At 40.5% G+C, this 21,272-nt stretch overlaps 5 protein-coding genes across 5 annotated transcripts; 4 read left to right on the top strand and 1 right to left on the bottom strand.

The window, feature by feature from the left end:
• Positions 1-1,577: 1,577 nt before the first annotated feature.
• On the top strand, positions 1,578-6,373 carry c15h3orf52 (chromosome 15 C3orf52 homolog). The gene is made up of 7 exons (XM_076735541.1): positions 1,578-2,074; positions 2,679-2,744; positions 2,973-3,059; positions 3,425-3,557; positions 3,873-4,033; positions 4,713-4,783; positions 4,926-6,373. Exons 1-7 carry the CDS (start codon positions 2,006-2,008, stop codon positions 5,113-5,115), a joined length of 777 nt encoding a protein of 258 aa, XP_076591656.1. The 5' UTR covers positions 1,578-2,005; the 3' UTR covers positions 5,116-6,373.
• Positions 6,374-9,449: 3,076 nt separating this feature from the next.
• On the top strand, positions 9,450-12,791 carry guca1c (guanylate cyclase activator 1C). Its single transcript, XM_076735164.1, has 4 exons — positions 9,450-9,736; positions 10,263-10,412; positions 10,913-11,000; positions 11,200-12,791. The coding sequence occupies exons 1-4, from the start codon at positions 9,542-9,544 to the stop codon at positions 11,334-11,336; spliced, it is 570 nt and encodes a 189-aa protein (XP_076591279.1). The 5' UTR covers positions 9,450-9,541; the 3' UTR covers positions 11,337-12,791.
• A 126-nt stretch (positions 12,792-12,917) lies between these two features.
• On the top strand, positions 12,918-13,552 carry thrsp (thyroid hormone responsive). The gene has a single exon (XM_076735166.1). The coding sequence runs from the start codon at positions 12,973-12,975 to the stop codon at positions 13,387-13,389; it is 417 nt and encodes a 138-aa protein (XP_076591281.1). The 5' UTR covers positions 12,918-12,972; the 3' UTR covers positions 13,390-13,552.
• Positions 13,553-13,746: 194 nt separating this feature from the next.
• Positions 13,747-15,378, bottom strand: ndufc2 (NADH:ubiquinone oxidoreductase subunit C2). The gene is made up of 3 exons (XM_076735199.1): positions 15,128-15,378; positions 14,471-14,614; positions 13,747-13,944 (listed from the first exon to the last, which is right to left on the bottom strand). The coding sequence occupies exons 1-3, from the start codon at positions 15,264-15,266 to the stop codon at positions 13,895-13,897; spliced, it is 333 nt and encodes a 110-aa protein (XP_076591314.1). The 5' UTR covers positions 15,267-15,378; the 3' UTR covers positions 13,747-13,894.
• Positions 15,379-16,119: 741 nt separating this feature from the next.
• Positions 16,120-19,992, top strand: rab30 (RAB30, member RAS oncogene family). The gene is made up of 5 exons (XM_076735555.1): positions 16,120-16,242; positions 17,309-17,407; positions 17,507-17,590; positions 17,670-17,853; positions 18,269-19,992. Exons 2-5 carry the CDS (start codon positions 17,315-17,317, stop codon positions 18,517-18,519), a joined length of 612 nt encoding a protein of 203 aa, XP_076591670.1. The 5' UTR covers positions 16,120-16,242; positions 17,309-17,314; the 3' UTR covers positions 18,520-19,992.
• The last annotated feature ends 1,280 nt before the right edge of the window (positions 19,993-21,272 follow it).

Genomic DNA, 21,272 nt, shown 5'->3' with positions numbered 1-21,272 from the left:
TCAGAACTGAGCAAAAGTGTTCCTTCAAACTGGTAACTTCACCATAGTAGGACAGCTGGCAGCGCAGTTTGTGTGCAACTTATCTTTACGAGAACGTGCAGAGAAAAACACAAACACAAGACAACAAGTGGAGCACATTATGTCTCAGAAAGCTGAAAGCTTTGACTTTATTAGAAACTGTTGAATTGTGTTACTCAGGCTTTCCCTCTGTGCAGCTGACCACTGTTAAACACACACACACACTTGCTTCCATAACATCAACCTTCTTCATGTGCTTTGCTCCTTCGTTGCCTTACCAGTCCCTCAGAAAGCTTCAGCTCAAACCACAAACATCATAAGAAGGAGGACGGCTCATTCCAGTGTGTGTGTCCTCTGATCACGCTCTGAGGGAGTGGAATCAGTCAACATGTAACACCTGTGCCGGTTAAACCCCTGACATTAACATGCGTCTTGGCTGATCCGATCCAAGTGGACGGCTGAGACACATCGGTCTTTACACCTGTGTGTCTATCAAGCTGTCCCACGACCACAATCTGGATCACTGAACGTGACACTCGGACTAGAATGAGTTTCCTTCCTTACATTGTCTAAAACATAGCAATGATTGGTTTTGTTTAATCTGTGTTAAAGGGGGCAGTTTGTGTGGCAGTTAGCTGTGTGTCTTGTAATAATCATTTATTTACATAGCTCTTATTTATATAACAGTATGTATGATCAAAGCGTGACTCCAGACTCAGACCCAAGATTTCAAGGCTAAGCCTCGGATCTCCTCCAACCCTTGAACTCCACTCCAAACTGAATTAATTAACAGCTTCAGTCGTCTTGCACCTGTTATGGTAGGCCGAAATAACCTTGATGGTTCTTAGTACATGGAGCCACATAATTTTATTAAACCTTGAACAAATTAAATCATTTCAAAGGAATCAGTATTTATTAGACTTTAATTACGTTAATATCGGTACATGTGATCTGATCTTTTTATGTGCATATTCATGAGGGCATTATTCGCATGGTTATAAAAACTACAGCTACAGGTTCTCACCACTGACCTCTGTCGATCTCTACTGCTTACTTAGAATTAAAGTGATGATGATAAAGGTAAAAATGTATCTATGTCCCCTGTTACTGGAAATTTACACCAAACTTGCATGTAAAAACAAACAAAAACTTTAATTTATTTACTCAGATGCAAAATTTTCATTTTTATTGTTGGTCTGTTTTAAAACTGTTTTATACTGATTAAAGTTAAAAGCAGCAGACAATTATACTTTATACAATTATACTTAAATTCAACTCATAAAATAGCTGTTTTTTCATTTCTAATGACAAAATAACTGAAACAGGCCTCTGAATAACTTCTTGAATCTGATCAGCCTGCAGAAAGAAAACTGTTCCCGGCAGTCATTTGACTCATCACACCCTCTTTGGTTAGGTAAATATTAAATCATCATAAAACCCTCTCGAGACCTTCACCTGCTTAAAACCAGGAGCTGGATCACGTGTGCACACTGAAGACAGGCATACCTGTAGACACCTACAGTTCGATAAAGAGTGTTTACGAGCAGGTTCAGGCGTGTTTACCTTCACAACGTTTGTCTAAAGAAAGGCTGGCTGTGCAGTCCCCTCCACAGGAAGACCTGTGTCGCGCTCAGTCGTTACACTAGCTCGAAACGTCTCCTCCCACGTCTTTACTTCAAAACGGCTTCGACGTCAGCTGTACCGATACTTGAAGGTAGCTTTCACCTGGCAGGCTGAAGGAGGACGGAAGGGAGTAATGTCCGCTTCTGGAAAACCATTTCCCACGACCTGTCATGACACCGAGTGAACCCGCTGAGTGACCTGTTCAGTTTGAGGAACCGCTGCCTTCTTCAGCCACATCTGGGAATTTATGACCCGAAGAATGTAGTTTCATTATTGGAATTCATAAGAAACGCGCACTTCCGGGTTGGGGCGTCAAACGGACTTACAGTAATAACTCCCAACTGGGAGCTGGACCCGAACCAGCATGGCCATGGAGCTGAAGACCATCAAGACAAATGGGAACCTCGGAGCAACTTGTTTGCCTGACGAACTGGTGAGTTAATGAGGTAAATAAGGAGAGATTTAATGACCTGTCCAATTTGAATAACAGTAATAATTATGCCCAATACTAATATGAATATATTCTTACTATTATTATTATTAGTAGTAGTAGTAGTAGTAGTAGTTGTTGTTGTTGTTGTTGTTGTTGTTGTTGTTGCTGTATTTCGTAATAAAAAATGTAGTTATAAAAAGAAGCATACTATAGGATATACTGTGTTTAGCCTGCTACATTTGCTTTATTTTTTTAAATGTATAGGCATCTATTTAAGTTTTTTTAAAGCAAAAATAACAAACATTGCCTCTTTCTATCTTTTCAAATGTGAGGTTTTTCTTAGTCTTTCATGTCAGTAAAGTACTTATGATTTGGACTGTTGGTAAGATGAAACCTCGTGAACGTTGATGGACATAATTCACAATTTCTACTGTTCTATGGATGTAACACAAATCGATTGATCGAGACAATGAAGAGATTACTCGATAATGAAACAGTCTTTAGTTGCAGCTCTGTGTAACGTACATAATCAGTTTGCACAAAAATGACCTTTGTGGTGTCCAGCACTTCATCACAATATTCCCCAACATTTGGCTGTTCCCAGGTGTCAGAAGGGAACGGAGAAGGTTTGGTCCATGCAACGGATGCAGACGTTTTGCTTTCTGTAGAGGTGAGCTTCCTTCAAAGCTGTGCTCTTGTGTATCTTGTATTTGGTTCAAGAGATAAGAATAACACATACGAGATTTTATCTCTGTCTGTGAGGCAAAAAAAGGAGCTCTCGTCTCTGTGGCGACAACTTGTGCTAGTAACTTCTTTTGGAAATGAACAAATCAACACACTGTCCTGAAATGACTTATTCCAGGAAAAAAATGTCTTGTCTGCTGTGTCTTTTCGTCAGACTGCTGAATGTAACGGAGAGACGAGGCCCTTGAACCATGCAGCAGAAAATCAAAGGACTCAGGGAAATACAGACACTCCTAGAGAGGTATGAAGACTTTTTTCTTGGGGACTTCCTCCAATGCTTGGAACACAGGAAGTGTAACTTTTCTGTTACCATGTGATAATTCACTGAGTTATTTTCCCGTCCATCGCCTGGACAGCAGACAAGGACAGCGCAGCTGTAAATAACATCAATGTATTCAGATTTTCTTTTCTTGTCAAAAATTAAAAGAATATTCCTCTTGTGGCTTGGGATACTGGTCTTTATGCCCTGTTAGTATTTTCCCTGAATTATGTCTCATTAAAGTGATACCAGACATTCATTCTAAAAATAGAAACCTATCCAGCATCAAGACTGAACCCCCACAGGCTGTAGCCATATCTTGACAAAGTAATTCATTTTGCTTTTAGATTGGCGCCGTGTGCAGGATAAATCGAGAGCTGAAACAGGTCGTCTTCTGGAAAGTCAGACGATGGATGGTCATCATCTTCATCTTTGTCTTCATCCTTGCTGTGATTCTAATTTCGCTGTCGGTGTGCTCAGGTAAGTTTCGTGATGAGTGTGTTGCAGGTTGAAGAGTGTTAAGAGGATGAGAAGTCAGGTAAAGATTATGCATTTCTTTAAATGACCTTGATGTGTAGCTAAGAAATTCATCATACACACAACTGTTACAAGGTCATGGCAGCGACAGGCCAGCGTGTGCGGTTTTATGTAATGCTTCTGTGGGAACATAGCATCAACACTGTGCAATGAAGCTGTAGACCAGTACAAAACAATGGGGAGCGAATGATAACATGATGTTACTATTTCAGTACAGCGCTTACTTTTCCAGACATGACCCATTTTCTCTTTGAGCAGCGATCCACGAGGATGCCGATGAGAACTTTGACCCGACATTGTTTAAAGTTCCTCTGCATTTCAATGGAAGCTTCCAGCTGCCTAATGTGGCCTTCACAGAGGATCATCTCACCCTTTCCTCCAATGAAAGCCAAGCACTTTCTGCTAACCTGCAAGAAAAGGTTTGGCCAATTATGACCCGTATTTCATATAATGTGTTTTAAAAAATCATCTTAATTGGTTGTATTTACTGTTTAATATAGAAAGTGCGAGAAAACATTATATATATGTTTGACTTGATGCTTTTAGTATAATGGCTTAATGTATAAACAACTTGGGGAAAGATGCAAGGGCAGTATGTCCAGTAAGACCAATACTTAATGGTAATAGTAGAAGTGATTATGTTATTAAGGCCAGGCAGTTTCATTTACAGTATGTTGCACATTTCATTGAAAATAACACTGATGTTCTTCACATTAAAAACATACAGTACTAGTTAACATGAACAGAAGAATATGATAAGTGAAACAGAAGAAACCTACTTACTTGAATTATTCTAGGTTTAAAATCACATTTCACACTATAGTCTGACAACTGTGTTATTATATTATTCTGTTGATGTAAAATCTGAAAAAAAAACACCTTTTCATCTGAGACAGTGTTGCCACAAGCTTCACAAACCAAAACCCTGTTCATGCCTGCTGCTGAAAGCCCTCTAGGTTTTATCTCTTAGAGAGAATTTAAATGGAAAGCACTCAGCAGCAGAACAGAGCTCACCGTGGAGTGAAAGTAGGTTGGTATCAGCCAAATGCATTTTACTCTCATTGTTTGCTTCTGCATGGCTCAACCTGCCCCACCCAGATGGCTGTACTGTACAGATCCTCCCCTGCACTGGGACGATACTTCTCCAGAGCTGAGATATATGCTTTCAGGTAAACACACGTCCCACTCAGAGGTTCTGGACTACATTTTTCACCTCTGCTACATGAAACCACTGGATTTAGCATTTTCTCATTTGCGTGTTTCACAGAAAAAAATGTGTTGAGCTTTCAAACTTCTGTTCTCTCCCTACAGAAACGGCTCAGTCATCGCTGACTACCAGCTGACATTCCTCATGCCTGAGGAGCAGCAGGATCAGCTGAGAAACTTTACTCTGAGCAGGGAAATGGTGTACAACGTGTTCAGGCAGTTTCTGTATGACCAGGAGCTGGATAAGACAGAACTGTACATTGAACCAGTTTCCCTAAAAATGCAAAGACATTAATGACAAATGTTCACCAACAGACTGGAAAATGAGTGTATCTGACTTTGAGACGCTGAGCAAACAACAAACCTACATTAAGGTGCATGTTTGTGCATGTGATTAGTCAGACTTTTGTGTGACTCTCCCATGAGCCTGTAGAAATTTTGCATATGACGCATGTTTACCACAGGAAACTACATGGTCACAGTCACACAAACCAATTGTGGCTACAGGTCATATGGATGATCTTGGCTTTTAAGACTGTTCCTGATTAGAGTCAGCCAACAGTGTGGGACTTGTCAGGTAAAATGGACGTACTGACTGTCAAACTGAGTGGTTTCACTCACAAGAGAATGCCAACAAAAAGCAGGACTTTTTTGTATTTGAGATTCTGTATTATTGTGCCTTCTTTAACCGCAAGTTTATTATGTGTATGAGCGTTGGTGTAAATGCTGCAATTATTTATATTCATTCCTTGACTATCATTGTGATTCGTGCATGAACATTTGCACAAAACCTGTGGCTGAATAAGAGTTTTTAATGGAAATGTAAGTGCTTATATTTGCATGTCTGTCCCATTACTGTTCATCTTTTAACATATTTGCAAGCCAAAATTACAGAGCACTCTGAAGGCATTTGCCTACAGAGAAACAAACACTGTAGGAAAATCAGCTTTGTTTTGTTTGACAACCACCACAGCTCAGTTTTCACCCTCATGAATGTGCTGTATCTCAGAGCATCTTTGTGGTTGACCAGTAGAGGGAGTGCATGTCCCACATGCAAGTGAACAGGAGCCGTTTCCTTTGTTTGTTTGTTTTGTCTACATGGGTATTTTCTTCTTGGGTTGAGGCAGTAGCAGGTTGTTGCATTTAACAGCCCTGCTGGTGCTTAACATGTTAATTAAGTAGAACTGTCAGTGTGTCAGATTGCAGTTTGTTTCCTGATAGTGATCATGTCAACCAGCCTGTCCTCTAATAAGATTACAGCTGTGCTTAATGATTATGCCAAATTAAATGGTCACAGTCATTCTTCCGCCTCAGCTGGTGGCAGTCGGTACAAGACTTAATGGAAAGAGCTGACACTTGAGACAACTAAGACACTAATTGCCATGTAGAGTTTTTTTAATCAGTTCATTTTTTGTGATAAGATCACATCTGATTAAGGTTGGTGGTAATGGTTTGATTATGATTATTATGTAAGATACAATGTGTATGGCCTATATTTTCTCAAATAAAGAAGATTTTTTTTTACTGATCCAGTGTTTGTAGCTGCTGAAACTGCACCTAATGTGAAGCTCAAATCTAAGTTTTTACTTAAAAAAAAACTATCTTTGCTACTTTTCTATGAATGTTGAGAAAGTGAAACTGTTTATGATGACCCTAAAATAATAACAGGATTATGAATATTAAAGAATTCCTTCAGACACATTTTATAATCATCGATCTAAGTTTTGTGACCAATGTTAGTTTTATATGGGAGACATTTGAAACAGATTTTGTCTGTGACAGAGTTTGAGTCAATAAAGATGTAGAAAGCCCTTGCACACATGCCAGAATGGATAAATACATGTTTAACCAGCACTGCTGACCCATGGCTGACCTTACAGATTATGGACTTGAGAGAAGGGAAATGCTGCATAAACCAATCAGACAATCAAAGCTCAGCGTCCTTATTATAGTAAATCTGACTTCAGATGATTGACAATTCTCAAAATAGGATTGAGAAAATGGACCACCAGTGACTACAGAATGCACAGGCAGCTAATATAAGATATATACAAGCGTGGCCCATGCTGCTGCCCCGTGCTGCTGCCCCGTGCCATGATCTCTCTGAGCTGCCAACAGGTTAAGAAAAGTGTTTACTTTAAAGAGATAGACATCTGCAGAAAATAGCCTCCCTAACTCTAAAAACAGTACAAAACCAGTTTAAGTCAACAAAAGTTGTCCAGTCTGAATCAATAAAACAAGTCTAAAGTGAAATGGGCAAGTGTATTAATGTTTATCCCAACGTGTGCAATATTTGAGGGTTTCAAAGAGAATGTGAAGTAATTTGGTTTTATGTACAGTAACAAGCTGTTGAAATCTCTTGGATGCACTAATGCACTGCTGTTTAAACTTGACCTTTTGACCAGCATGTGACTGTCATGCAGCAAGGACATTCGAGAAGTACACGTGAAAATATATTTTCCTTTCAGGAAAAAAAAAAGATATACAGTACTAAGAATTCATGTCATACACACACGATAATATTTCCTCTTCAAGTGACTATATCTTTTCAGTAGAGCCCATAGTTGCTCAATGAAACAGCTATTTGTGGGATTAAATTTTATATAATCTTGTATTCCAGAACAACAACAAAAAAAATCTGTCATCTGAAAGATAATTTAATGCCATATAAAATACCAAAACTTATATTAAACATGATACATTTTTTGCTTGTCATCTAGAGAAATCAGACAGAACATGTTATTTTGACCTGCTCATAGGAACTCAGGCTGGAAGGGCCTGAAAATGATTCACTTCTTGGCAAAAGGCACTTTTATTTAGGTAAATACAGGTAAACTCAGTGTGCTCTATGTCAAAGTGCATACAGCGACAAAAATACTACATTAACATACAGGAACAACAACATTGATGTAACAACTATCTGCAACTTGACCTGCAAAGACGTGAGAACCTCCCTCAAAACCAGATCTGGTTCTTTTCTAGGTACAGTGAGAACACCTTGACCTGATGACCTGAGAGGTCTGATTGGATTGTAAGCAAGCAGGTACAGTGCAAGAAAGTTTAGTTTTGTTGAAGAGTAATGCTAAAATGGATTCAGTTCATTTTTTTCTTTTTATCAGTCTTTCAAAAATAAAAGACTGAAATATCCTGTTTACTAAGTATCAGCCCCTTCACTTGGTACTTGGTTAAAGGACCTTTGGCAGCAACGACAGCCTCAAGGCTTCTTGTAAATGATCCTACATGCTTGGCACACCTTTCTTCTGAGAGTTTCTCCCACTCTACTTGGCAAAATCATTCAAGCGTATTCAGGCAGGATGGAGAGAATTGGTGGGCAGCCATTTTTAGATCTTTCCAGAGATGCTGGATTGGGTTCAGGTCTGGACTCTGGCTGGGCCACTGGTTTCCCCACACAGACCGTTGGGAACTGTGGCCACATAGTTCCAATCATTGTTTCATCAGACCAGAGGATTTTGCTTCTCATGGCCTGAGAGTCGTTCAGGTGTCTTTTAGCAAACTCTGCGGTTTAGTGAGGAATGGCTTCCTTCTGTCCACTCTACCATAAAAGCCTGACTGGAGTGCTGCACTGATGACTGTCCTTGAACTCTTGGTCTCATTCATAGTGATCTTGGCTTCTTGATCAACTGTCCGACAGAGGCCCCGCTTCCCTAACTGCTCAGTTTGGCTGAGCAGGCAGGTTTAGGAAGATTGTTGGATGTTTCCTTCCTCTGTGTGAGAATGATGGAGGTTATTGTGCTCTTGGGCCCTTTTAATGCTGAAGAAATTTTATTGTATCCAAAATGTGCTCAACTTGAAAGGGTCATTGTAAGGAATGTATTGTAAGAGGAAAAGCACATTTTTCGTTCCTCCATATAGATGTTTTTCTGTCTTTCAGTAGATAATAAAATAAATCTAAAAGACTAACAAAAAACTGTCCCTCAACACTCAATAGCAAAAAGTTTGAAAATAAAAATCATTATCTTTTGAAAACAAAAGGCATGTTTCACATGTATATTTAACATACCTTTACCATGAATGACTATATTTATCACAGATAATAATTTTATGTAATATTTCACAGAGGTCTTAATGAGTGTTTTGTAGGTCAGAAATACCCTTAATCTTTTCATTTTTGAAAAGAGGATAAGTCGGTTCCAGGAGGATGACCCTTGGTTAATTCCTCGAGGAATCCCACAGGTGTGTGATAACCTTTATGAATGGGTGCACAGCTATGTGGGTAGATTGAGAATATGCAGATGAGAATACAAGTTAAAGGTAGTCAGGGATATAACTCACTAAACTTCAATGTAAAAACTGTAAAAACAGAAAAGAGAATGAAGAGAGTAAATAAATACTGGAATAGAAATATGGGGGGGGGGGGGGGAAAGAAGAAAAAAAAAAAAAAAGAAATGTGTCTTTGTCCCCAATCAAGAGTTCAAACCTGAGGGAGCTTGTTGCACATTAGAGGCCCAGCTCCCCAGAGCCCAACTTCAGCCATTGAGCGTGCAGTGTCCTGAGGTTCTTGGAAAACTCCTGCTGTTATCCCATTAAAGGGTTATCTCTCCTTTTGGCTGCCCCAAGACTTAAAGATTAAGTTGGTCGTCGCATGAGGTTTCAGTCAGACCTCACTGCTGCCAGCGCTCAGTACGCACAGTTTCTTCTCCCGCCTCAGCTTCATCACTGGCTCTCTGCAGGATTCTGGACAAAACACCTCTGCAGGAATAATGGGCACCCACTGCTCCAGCATGGATGATATCCTAGAGGAGGACATGCACCACTGGTACACCAAATTCATGAGGGAGTCTCCTTCAGGCCTCATAACACTCTTCGAGCTCAAGACCATGCTTGAAATGAACGGTATGACAGAGGAGGCCAGCAGCTATGTGGACCAAGTCTTCTTCACCTTTGATATGGATGGGGTAAGAAAACGCCTGTAACAGATTTCTTCTTCACCAGCACAGGAATAAATGGATTATGCAATTCCCCTAAAACTCTGGTCAGTCTGGCAACACTTTGCCAACTGATAAGACAAACTTCACAGACTGATAAAACAGCTGCTTGGTGAATAACATGCATGCACGTTGCTGAAACACAGTTCTCTGGTACCAAAATAAGATGCTCACTGTATTATTTCAAATGGTTTTACGTGAAGAGTGTAACTTTTGAATGGACTGTGCAGAGATTACAGTGATCTCTGACCTTTCATGAGAGATTAGAAGAAAGGAGGTCAGCTCTTGTCAGTCCTGAATTTTTTCACAAAGCTTTGGACGATTTATGATAATTTACTGTATCTGTACATATCTGCTATGGTGTTCTCAGGCTTATCCTCACATAGAATGATAAAATGCAAAATTATTATTAAAAGTTAAGTTCTAAGTTTTGGTGCAAACACATGGATTCATCCTTCAGGCCTTCTAACTGTATCTTCTGCGTGTCTTTTTTCAGGATGGCTATATAGACTTTGTCGAATACATTGCAGCAATCAGTTTACTACTGAAAGGAGAAATTAACCAGAAACTAAAGTGGTACTTCAAGCTCTTTGATCAAGACGGAAATGGGAAAATTGACAAGGAGGAGCTGGAGACGATATTTAAGGTAGAAAATATTTTCTTTTAATGTTTTGTAACTGGAATTTCACAGAACCGAAGATCTGAGCAGGTCACACTTTTGTGAATCATAAAGCTGAGCCGCTCTTCTCTGAAAAGAGCAGATATGGGTTTAACTGGCCATGAACTAGACATGCCATCTAATCCAGGGGGCTTCTTATCTAACCTCAAGTCTAAATATGGCCTTGCCTGTAACATAATTCACTTGCTGAAGACGTTGCTTAGTGATCATCCTACAGATTACATGACACCTTTTTACCTCATCAGCATTCTATTGATAACTGTACTCTTAATAAGAGCTCAGTTTGATGTAGGTCATGGTTGTAGTGGTGGTAGTAGTAATAGTAGTTTTGGATTCAATGGTAGGTGTAGTGGAACCAGTGTGCAGTTGTGTCTTTAAACCATTATTAGTTTTAGACAGTGTATTCTATAAAGACAATCGGCCTTTGAGTGTTTACCAACAATCAACTGTGTAAACTCTTCTATCAGGCGATTCAAGACATCACTAGAAGTTACGACATCCCTCCAGAAGAGATCGTAACTCTTATATATGAGAAGATCGATGTGCACGGAGAAGGTAGGGGCATCTTATTGTCAATCCAGAACAAACTAACGAATGATATTATGATTTATCAGCCCTGAACATAAAGAAAAACTGTGTCCTTGGTTAGCAGTCTGGAAATGTCCTAATATATGATTTGTTCTAATAATTATGACTTGACCTAATATTTAAAATGCGTAGATGTCATTTTCATCTTTGCTACTTGTGTCCTCAGGTGAGCTGACACTGGAGGAGTTTATCAGTGGAGCCAAGGACCATCCGGACATCATGGATATGCTCATCAAGATGATGGATCTCACCAATGTCCTTGAAATCATTATCAGAGGTCAACAGAAGAACGCCGTGAACTGAATCTGAATCAACAAACCGGACTGCGTGGACAGTGGAGGTTTTGGTGGATTGCAGTGTTGAGGAAAGAGTGTATGTGCTTGATGGAGGAAGAGCCAAGTCCCATCTAAAACTGCAGAGAATGAACAGGAAGAACTGATCCATGCAGATGTGACCTCTCTGGATGTCACCTGAGGGAAGCAGAGACTTTATCCTCGTCCCTCTGCTTGTGCTCGCACCTTTCTTGCTCCATCAGTTTTGTTAAACAGTGTTTGGAGAGTCTCAGTCAGGGAGCGTCCATCTGCTCTCAGGTTCCCATCATGGATCGGGTAGATGGCACAAAACAAGGTGGATAAACCACTTTATTACCATCTTATTGAGCTGGAAATATTGAATGGGACTCTTGGTTTGCACTACTGTCAGGCTGACATTTAGAGTTAATTAATTGTTGTAATTGATATAGAATTTAACAATTTAATTTCCATTTTAATTTTTATTAGTCCTGTTAAAGACAACTGCCAACTTTGTGAATTTCTTACAAATTCAATACAGAGAGCATCACCTCCTCTGCCATCTATGCCACAATCACAGTATTTGGGTGTTAACACTGGTTAACATCTGTAACACTAACTGAGATTGTTTGTTCTTTGTTTTGTGTTATTGCTCTTGTAAAAATCTACATGAAATCTACGCTGTTGCTTTTGTGAAAACTGGAGGGTAACTGAATGTCCACAGAGTGACTGAATGTAAAAAATATTTGACATGCAATGTAATATTTTACTATATTTTACAATAATTAAGGTTACAACGTTGCCTTACAAATCAACACGTTTTTCTTAAAAACCTTTTGTTCTTTTAAAGAAAATAATCTTCATGTTTGCAGTTGATTGTATAATTATTCCATTCAAACTGGGATCATGTGTCATTGCATGAAAATACATTTCAAATCCTACTGATCACAAGAGCAGCTATTACATTCTACACAATGTTTGTCTTAAAAGAGGCACAAACTGGTATTTCGTGTTCAGGGTGGTACTTGGCTCCTCTCCTCAGCTAGCCTGCCAAGAGACAGACTGCAGAGCTTTTATTTCCATTTCTGCAGAAAATACCAGAGCTCATCACACACATGAAAGGACCTTATGATCAGCAGTCATTCGTTTTCGAGGCGAACCAGACCTAGAAACAAATGTTTGTACCCAGGACCACCTGGACCCTGTGAATTTAATGTTGGCTTCTTTATTTTTTATGCTTGCATCACGACCATGATAAAGCATAAACTTTCCCTTTTAACACTAATCATCCAAGTTCTCTTTGCTTTTGCAATACTGTGTAAACAGACAACAGAAGAGTCAGGAGTTATGGTCTGCCTGGTTAATCATTTGCCAGACGTTCATTTTGGTGCACACTGGTGGGACATTATTATGACCTCTGAGAAGTTACAGGTTGTGCAAATCAAATAAAGATAAGGCTTTGACTCCACATAGCACTCAAAGCATTCCCAAATGTATCGGATGATGTAATTACGTAACTGCACTGATCAACCCACCTGTGTCCATCATATAAATACACCAGTATCTGCTCTCAGGGCTTCGCACTGCACACTGCTTCCTACTGTTAGCCACCACAGCACAGGAACAGTCAACCACAACCAACTGGAACGATGCAGCATGCCGAGGCCAAGTTCAACAAAAACAGCCTGCTCTTGACTCTGAGACGATACAGCTCAGCTGTCAGTGACATGGAGAAGACCATTCTCCTGCCCAGCCTGCTGAGAGACGTGCCCTCCGATGAGCTGTGGGACTGTGATGCAGCAGAGGACTCCTGCACTGACCTGTATGACAACTACCTGATGCTCAAGGCCATAAGAAACACAGTGGAGAGCAGTCTGGTGCCTCTGGATGACCACAAGACCAAGAACAACACTATGTTCAAGACCCTGGAGCCTCTTCTGGACACAGATCCTGATGCTCTCTTCCACTTCCACCTGAGAGGACTGTTTTCTGTCATGACTGCCCTCACCAAGAAGACCCAGAACCTAACTGAGAAATATATGGACATAATTGGAGTGGCAAATTAGAGACCATATAAGATTTGTGGACATCAGGCAAACATAAGATTTTTGTAAAAATGCTGTGTGTAAAAAAGTCATGTGAACATCTCAAATGCCTGAACTGCTTACGTTCAGTGACCCCAAGCTTCTAACTTAATAATATGGAATAAACATGCATTGCCAAAAGTGATCAATTGCATCCCTTCATTTGCTAACTGTAATAACCGCAGCTCTGGTTTGGAGACACAGCACAAATACGAATTGATGACATGATCGTGAATCAACAGAGCTGTGTTTTAGGCTTGATTCATGTCCAAACACACAACCTTAGAGAGAATCACGCTGACTGTTTTGACTAATCAGGAAAGTTTCAGTCAGAAAATGTTGAATTTGGATAATTCTTTTTTATTTACATAGTTATATATCACACAATAAATGACAGAAATATGTCACAAAAAGAGCAGTCAGGACAGATGGTAATCTGCAAATGTTTTCCCTCCTTCCCTCTTCCGTCTTCACCAGCCGCAGACACTTAGCGAATGGGATGGAAAGGCTCGACAATTTCCCCAAAGGTCTTCGTTTCTGTCAGATAAAACAAACAAGAACAATCTGATTGCACACATACATGAGCCACCCAGTTTAACATTTCTATGTGAAGACTTACAAATGTTCCACTGTGCTACAAACATTACAGACATAAATGCATAAACAGCTTGGGGCTTCATACCCTCATCCTGACCATGTTTTAAGATTCTGGGATGCTTTAAGATTGCTGTTACTGATGGTGCAATGTATGAAAAATATATTAATGCAACAGATAATATGTAATAGGATAACAGAACATAGAGAAACAATAAAAATATATTCATACAGTGCACATCGTGCGTGTATCATATAAACACATAATACCAGCACTGTGCACTTCCTTCCCTTGCTTAATGAAAATCCACCTGACAACTATCGTGCTACAGATTTTCATCAATAATCATCAGTGATGTGGTTTTAATCAATGTCGCCTCCCAGACTTTAATACAGAATATGAAGAAACGTGGATGAGACATTATATACAATGACAGCAGATTTGTTGGGTTCTTGTGTCTTCACTTACCCTTTGGAGCAAAGTCATCCGGGTGGAGTCTGATATACTCACGCATATCTCGATCACGTTTGGCGTAAATGTAATTTTCATATTTTGTAATGTGATAGCCGATGAACCAACCAATTGTTGCCAGCAGGCATTGTCGATGAACACCTAAGAAGGGGAAATAAGAGAGATAATATTCTGTTTTCAGCACACAGCAGGACGATGTGACGTTTGAGCTGAAGGCACAAATAAAAGCTTTTACTGAGATTCTGTGGAACCACAGGCCTGCAGCCATCTTTACTTTCAAAATAAGAAGAAGCAAGTTACAGAAAGTTCAATGTAAGTCTTTTAATTAGCTACCTGCTACATTAAGACCATATGAAACCAGCATAATGACATTTACAGTATATGTTCAGGATATAAACCGAGCAATTGTTTAATAGTTAGCTCGTAATTGTTCAATAGTTGATTTGTTTTCGAGATCAGAGATCAGCTATTATGAACTGGTGTCATAACAAATCAATGCTCCGCCGCGACACAGCAGGTTGGCTCTTTGCTAAATACACCATGTGAGGGTAAGAGCAAGTTTTGTGATGAAAACATACCCAGCGTTTGAGAGGAAAGTGCATTTCCGTACACAATATAAGGTTAGTCTGAAAGTCAGCTAGCAAACATGCTAACCTGATTTTAGCGGCGGCCTGTGGTTGATGCCATTATGAAGCATCGCGGAGCCCCAGCCGACAGCGGACAGCCACAACGAATTCCTGTTCACGATTCCCGGGGGAGGGAGGCACTTTGCCTCGTCTGGTACGAACCCCATGGCCAAAAAATGCCCCCTTCAATTCAGAAAATTTTAGCGACCTCCCAGGCGCCTGCGTTTACTTATCGGCTATCACCTCTCGTAGGAAGTCAAGGGCATGGTGTGCAACCGAATGAAACGTCCGGCCAGAACAAATGAGAGGATCTGACGTTCCGCCTATTCTGTTTCCTAGCAACCAACGCCAGACGATAAAAACTTGACATTCGGCGTTAAAGACGATCACTTTTCGATGACATTACACTGTTTTTATTATTTATTGATTTATTTATTTTTGTTGAAAAAAACATACCCACAACACACACAACAGGACTTTCTGGTCGTCTTCGCAGTGGCTATTGTAAGCTAGTGCTGTACCCGTGAGTTAGCCGATTGTTATTATCAGTAGCATAAATGAGGCACTTCGGTAAAGTTGGGAAGTAGTACTACTCTGGAATAATACTACTACTGTCTATGTACTTTATTCCTTGTGCTCTTTATAAATGTGCAAAAGCTGCAAAAAAAGTGCTCAAGTTGCAGAACTGCACCTTTCATTAAGCCGTTGTCTCATGTTTTTTCTGTATTGTCGGTGGTCCAGCTAACATTCATTAAGCTCTACAGCAAGTTAGGAGCTGTTAAATAGTGAGTTTATTTCTCATTGCACAGCCAATCCTGATCGCAGAGATACGTAAAGTTCTAGGGAAAAATAGATCATCTGTGGAATAAAAGCGCGGCATTAAACAAAGTATAAATACTTCATTTGCAGCTCCTCAGAGTACCAGTGAAGTGCAGTACTTTAGTAGATGGACTGAGTTTCTCTGCATGTGAACTGATGACATCATTGAGTGTGGTCTTCCTCCTCCTCCTCCTCCTCTTCCAGACAGGCTGCTGCTGAGCTGCTGAGGATACACAGCCCTGCCCGGCAGCGGCTTTGCCTGTTTGATGAGGTGACCTATGCATACCGAGCGGTTGTAAATCCGGGGATACCCCCGTGTTTTTGGTAAGTGCAAACTGTTTCCAGGCTCGATGCGCAGCACTGCTTCACATTTGTCTCTCCTGCATCTGCAGATGGTGCCAAAATGGCTAGAGTCACACGGTAGCTGCTAGCTGCTACTGCTGCTAGCTTCGCCCTAATGGCTGTCAACTGAGGCTGGAAATAACACATTTAGAGGAAGAAATGTGACGTGAACTCGGGTCAAGTGTGTTCAGAAAGCTGCGAGGTTACTTTGCGTTAAAAACAAGATTTAAAAAAAAAGGGGGGCGAAGAAGGAAATGCGACACGGAAAATTTCCATTTAGGGACAAGTGAGTTGAATTAAACCCTAGAATATGGTTTCGAGATTGACATTCAGTGATTTATGTCGTCTTGCAATCAGCAGTTTAATCTCTTTTTGAAGATAATTAGATATGTAGTTTTCACGCACGCACAGGCCTGGTTTCCAGAGCTGCTGTCGGAGCAGATGTAACGGTGCTGCAGACAATACTGAGCCTGTGTGAGCACCATCCCTGTCTGCATGCGTTCACACGAGTGGACGCCGATAAAAGAAACATCCGTGAGCCAAGCTCTGCGCTTAATTCCGCCGATCATTCACCTCAACAGTGTTTCCAGCCTCCGCGTCTCCATTATCCCCAAAAGTGATGCACGGCCCCGGAAAGTGCGCCGGGCAGAAGTATGAGGAACCTCCCGCCGTGCGCATGATGCCAAAAACGGGGAAAATCCGGTGGAGAAGTGAACTAGAAACATGTGTATTGTTCAGAGTTCAAACTCAGTGTAAATCCAGCATTAATAAACATGTTGTCAAGCTGAGACCTTTGCTTTGAGTCAGGAGTTGCTCAATGGGCGTTTCTCCCCATCATCCAGCTGTCAGTGTGTTTGAGCTGAATCTGAACTCAGATTTCCACAGAAACCGGTCGTGTTTAGCTGTTAGTGAAAACGACTCAGGCCAAATGTCAGCCGTGATCTCCAGAGGACGCTGGCCTCAGCTCCCTCAGCGTCCGCTGTCTGTCTTTGGTGCTTTGTTGAGTTGATGCCTTTGCTTATGTCTTCTCTCTCTTTGCTTTTCACAGTTTAGCATGAGCATGGAAGATTATGACTACCTGTTCAAAATAGTTCTGATAGGAAATGCTGGAGTTGGGAAGACATGTCTTGTCCGGCGCTTCACTCAGGTTTGTATCTGAGCTCATGAGTTTGGAAACTGTCTGTTTATTGTTATTGAATTGCAGAGTGTTGCAGAATCAGACGATTTGTTTCTGTTGTCATTTCAGGGCCTTTTCCCACCTGGACAGGGGGCTACTATCGGAGTAGACTTCATGATTAAGACAGTGGAAATCAAAGGGGAGAAGGTGAAGGTAAAGAAAGATCCAGTTATTTTTTTATATGAGAGCAGATCCTTCGGTGTTCTCTAATATCTAATGTTGTGTTTCCCAGCTGCAGATATGGGACACAGCTGGACAGGAGAGGTTTCGCTCCATTACTCAGAGTTATTACCGTAGTGCCAACGCCCTCATTCTTACGTATGACATTACCTGTGAGGACTCCTTCAGGTGCCTTCCAGAGTGGCTGAGGGAGATTGAGCAGTATGCCAACAACCAAGTGGTGACTATATTAGTCGGTAAGAAGCTGTACTTCTTTGACTAACTGATGGACCTCTGAGAAAACTGGGAATAATAGCATGCGCTAAATTTACTGGAACAATATGAATGCGAATTACAGAGCTGATGTGGGAGGCCGTTTCTCAATAGATTTGCAACAAGACAAAGCCGTTTTGTCTTTGTTCACATTTTATTGTGCGATTTCTGTGAAATTCTTGTCACTTGTCAGGAAAGAAACCATTTTTGTCTGGAGTAAATAGCTCCCACACTGACTTTGCCTCCATCCATCCCACACATGCGTGCACACACACACACACACACACCTCCACCTCCATCTGTTGTCTACGCCCACCCACCTCTGTTCAGATCGGGACGGAGGAAGCGACCCTCTCGCTCGTTGCATATGCTGACAGATGAATGCCGTATGTCTTACAGGTAATAAAATAGACCTGGCAGAGAAGAGAGAGGTGCTCAGACAGCGGGCTGAAGACTTCGCCGAGGCTCAGAGCATGCTGTATCTGGAGACCTCGGCCAAAGAGTCCGACAATGTTGAGAAACTTTTCCTCGACCTGGCCTGCGAACTCATTCGAGAGGCCAAGCAGAACAAGCTGGATAACAATGACACTGCCCCGATGCCCGGCGAGGGTAAAACCATCAGCTACTTGAGCTGCTGCAGCATCAATTAGAGAGAGCTGAGCCCTCTGGCCGCGGTAGCTCAGCAGCCATTGACTGTGGAGGGCACATGGCCGAGCCCCAATGCCTCCGTCCCTCTAAGATGGCATAAAGCCACTTCTTAGCCCCGTCATTTCTAGTCCCATGACTTTTTTAAGCTCTACAAGGGAGTTATTGAACTTTAGTTTGGCCTTTCAGGAAGAAGCATTTTAAAATGCTGCCATTATGGAGAACATTGTCCTCAATGCAGCAGGATATAAAGTATGTCTGCCTGATGCGTCCAGGAATCTGTGTAGGGCTCCATTTTGTCGTCTTCATGGTGAAATGGCGCATTTTTCTGTTTGGGTTTTAGGATCCATTTTTCATTCAGCATCAGTGTTCACCAGCAGTATTACGCGAGGAAAACTTTCTACCAGGTATTTTGTTACAGATTCCGCATCGCTGACGACAAGTGTCACGATCATTGGAAGTTATCAGCAAATGGTAACAAAATGTTTACATACAGTGTGTTCAGAGAGAGATTACCACGTCTGAATCAAGTTGCAAAACATTTTGCAAACTTCCCCCAAAATCTGTTGCACAATCATTCATTTCCCACGAATTCCTTCTGCGCTGAGGAATGCGTACAGTTGTTTTAACTTTCATAATCTCATTTCTGAGTAGTTATTTGCACCTGTCATTACAAACTGTGAAGTATTCGTTCCCAATAGGAGATTTTTACTTGCTGCTAAAATATGTTTTCATGTCAGATAACATAAACTGAAACACGAGGATAAACACTACGTTGAAACAGTTTTCTGTGACGCCATCTTTTTCTTTTAGCCTACTTGCAGTTAGTCCATTGATATAGTGTGAAGCTGTTGGGAAGGTCTGAGATATTGTTATCAGTAGAAATTATAAACAGTCTAATCAATTGACTTTTGTTTTTAAGGTCAGCTATTTCCTTTACCCATAGACGTGAATATTTCTGCCTTTGTTGTTGCTGCCTAGCCATAAAATTGTATCACTTTTCCTTTGTTTGAAGGGGTATTTTCATGTAGTTTTCGTATGACTTGTTGTACTTCTTATGCTTTTATTGTGAAAGTTCTTAATTGTCCAGCATGTTCTGCCATAATTTGTAGTGTCTAACTTTATCTTTCATATATTTGCCATAACTGTAATGTACTGTATTGCACAATGCCACATACTGCACACTTATTTTTATTGTAACATTTTGTCTTTTGTTGTACAGACTTGTAGTACATTTTGGCACTTTGCTTTTCTACTTTTTATGTTCAGTAATCCCTTTGTACAACTGGCGAGCATTTTGTTTTGCCTTTTACCTTAGATTTATCAGCAGTTACTTATTGTTAATCCTTTGCATCTTCTTGTCAACACAACATGGGAAATACAAAGGACAACACTATTGAGATGTTGTGCTTCTTTTCCTTTATGTGTACAAAGTAATCCTGAAAAAATACTCTGTATAACATTAAATAATTACACTAAATATCTTGTATTTGTCATGTTATTATTGCTTGTGGCTGATCGTTGCATTGTAAATTGAGAAAAGAGCTCAAAAGTCACATTACTAAATTGGACGCATTCTTTCCAGATAGAGTTGGTCTTTTAATTTGTGTGTCTTTACGGGAAGTGTAAGTATGCTACAATCTCTGCCTTGACGGTTGTGGGGTCATCAGTGTAACAACACGAATGTTCATCTATTGGTCACTGTCAGTTTTTAAGTATTATTTTGAAAGTCACCGGATGTTTTGTACGTCTCTATTTGTTGTTGTTAGAGGGGTTATTTGAGGGCATTTATAAGTTTAAGTATATGCCACTATCCTTTGCTCACAGTACGCAAGTATACGTCTGCCTTTTATGACAACTTTATTTTCAGTGCGCTTTGCCTTGTTTACATTTTCGTTCGTTGAATCCAGTCTAAACAAACAAACGGAGGCAGTTAGCTAAAGGCAGGCAGGAGGCTGCAGTCCGCTACTCTTGCTAACTCGTCTAAACTATTTGCTTTTTAGCACTTGTGCAAGTAGCGTTTCCTTCACCGTGACCACCACATTCGCGTGTCTATCAAACGTAATAAGTGGAATTACTTTCTGTAGTGTTTACACGAAAGGTCATTCAAACATTATACAGTGCCTCCAGCGGCTAGCTTGAGTAAGTACATATCCGTTTAAATTGAAAGTTTTATTTTGAAATCGTATATCGGAAGTGTAAGTACGCTATAGTATGTTCATTGATGCTCCTTCACTGGTTTGTTGTTGCAGTTCATAAGGGTTAACAAATGCACATGATTTAAAACACTCAGGTTAACATCTAACATCTCAACATAGACAGTAGATTCCACAGGAAGTGCAAATACTTCAAGAAGCAGAATGATTTACTTAATGATGTGTAACTGATAATGAGATTTGATTGATGACGCGTAAGTATGCCAGTATGTCTGATTAACGCAAACATGACGAATTTAATATGTGGTTTCTCACTGTGACCACAAGAGGGCAGTGTAGGCGGATCAACTATCATTTCCACCTAGCGTAAACGTTAGCATGTACACCGGCAAAAGCCTCCTGAGGGACTGCTTTTTAAAAGCAAGCCAAAATTATAGACATAGTTACTTATATATTGATTAAAACTCTATTGGTCTATTTGTTAAACCGATTGTTTAACCCAAACGAATCTGACGAGTTGCTGACTTAACCGTAGTGTTTTGAATTACAAATCATTTCTGCCATCTAGTGGTCACAATAAGGAACTGCCACGTTAAATGAGT

Source organism: Chaetodon auriga, chromosome 7 (assembly GCF_051107435.1).
Source record: "Chaetodon auriga isolate fChaAug3 chromosome 7, fChaAug3.hap1, whole genome shotgun sequence".
NCBI classification, from domain to species: domain Eukaryota; kingdom Metazoa; phylum Chordata; class Actinopteri; order Chaetodontiformes; family Chaetodontidae; genus Chaetodon; species Chaetodon auriga.
The sequence above is the reverse complement of the archived record's forward strand: the minus strand, read 5'-3'. Positions and strand labels throughout refer to the sequence as shown.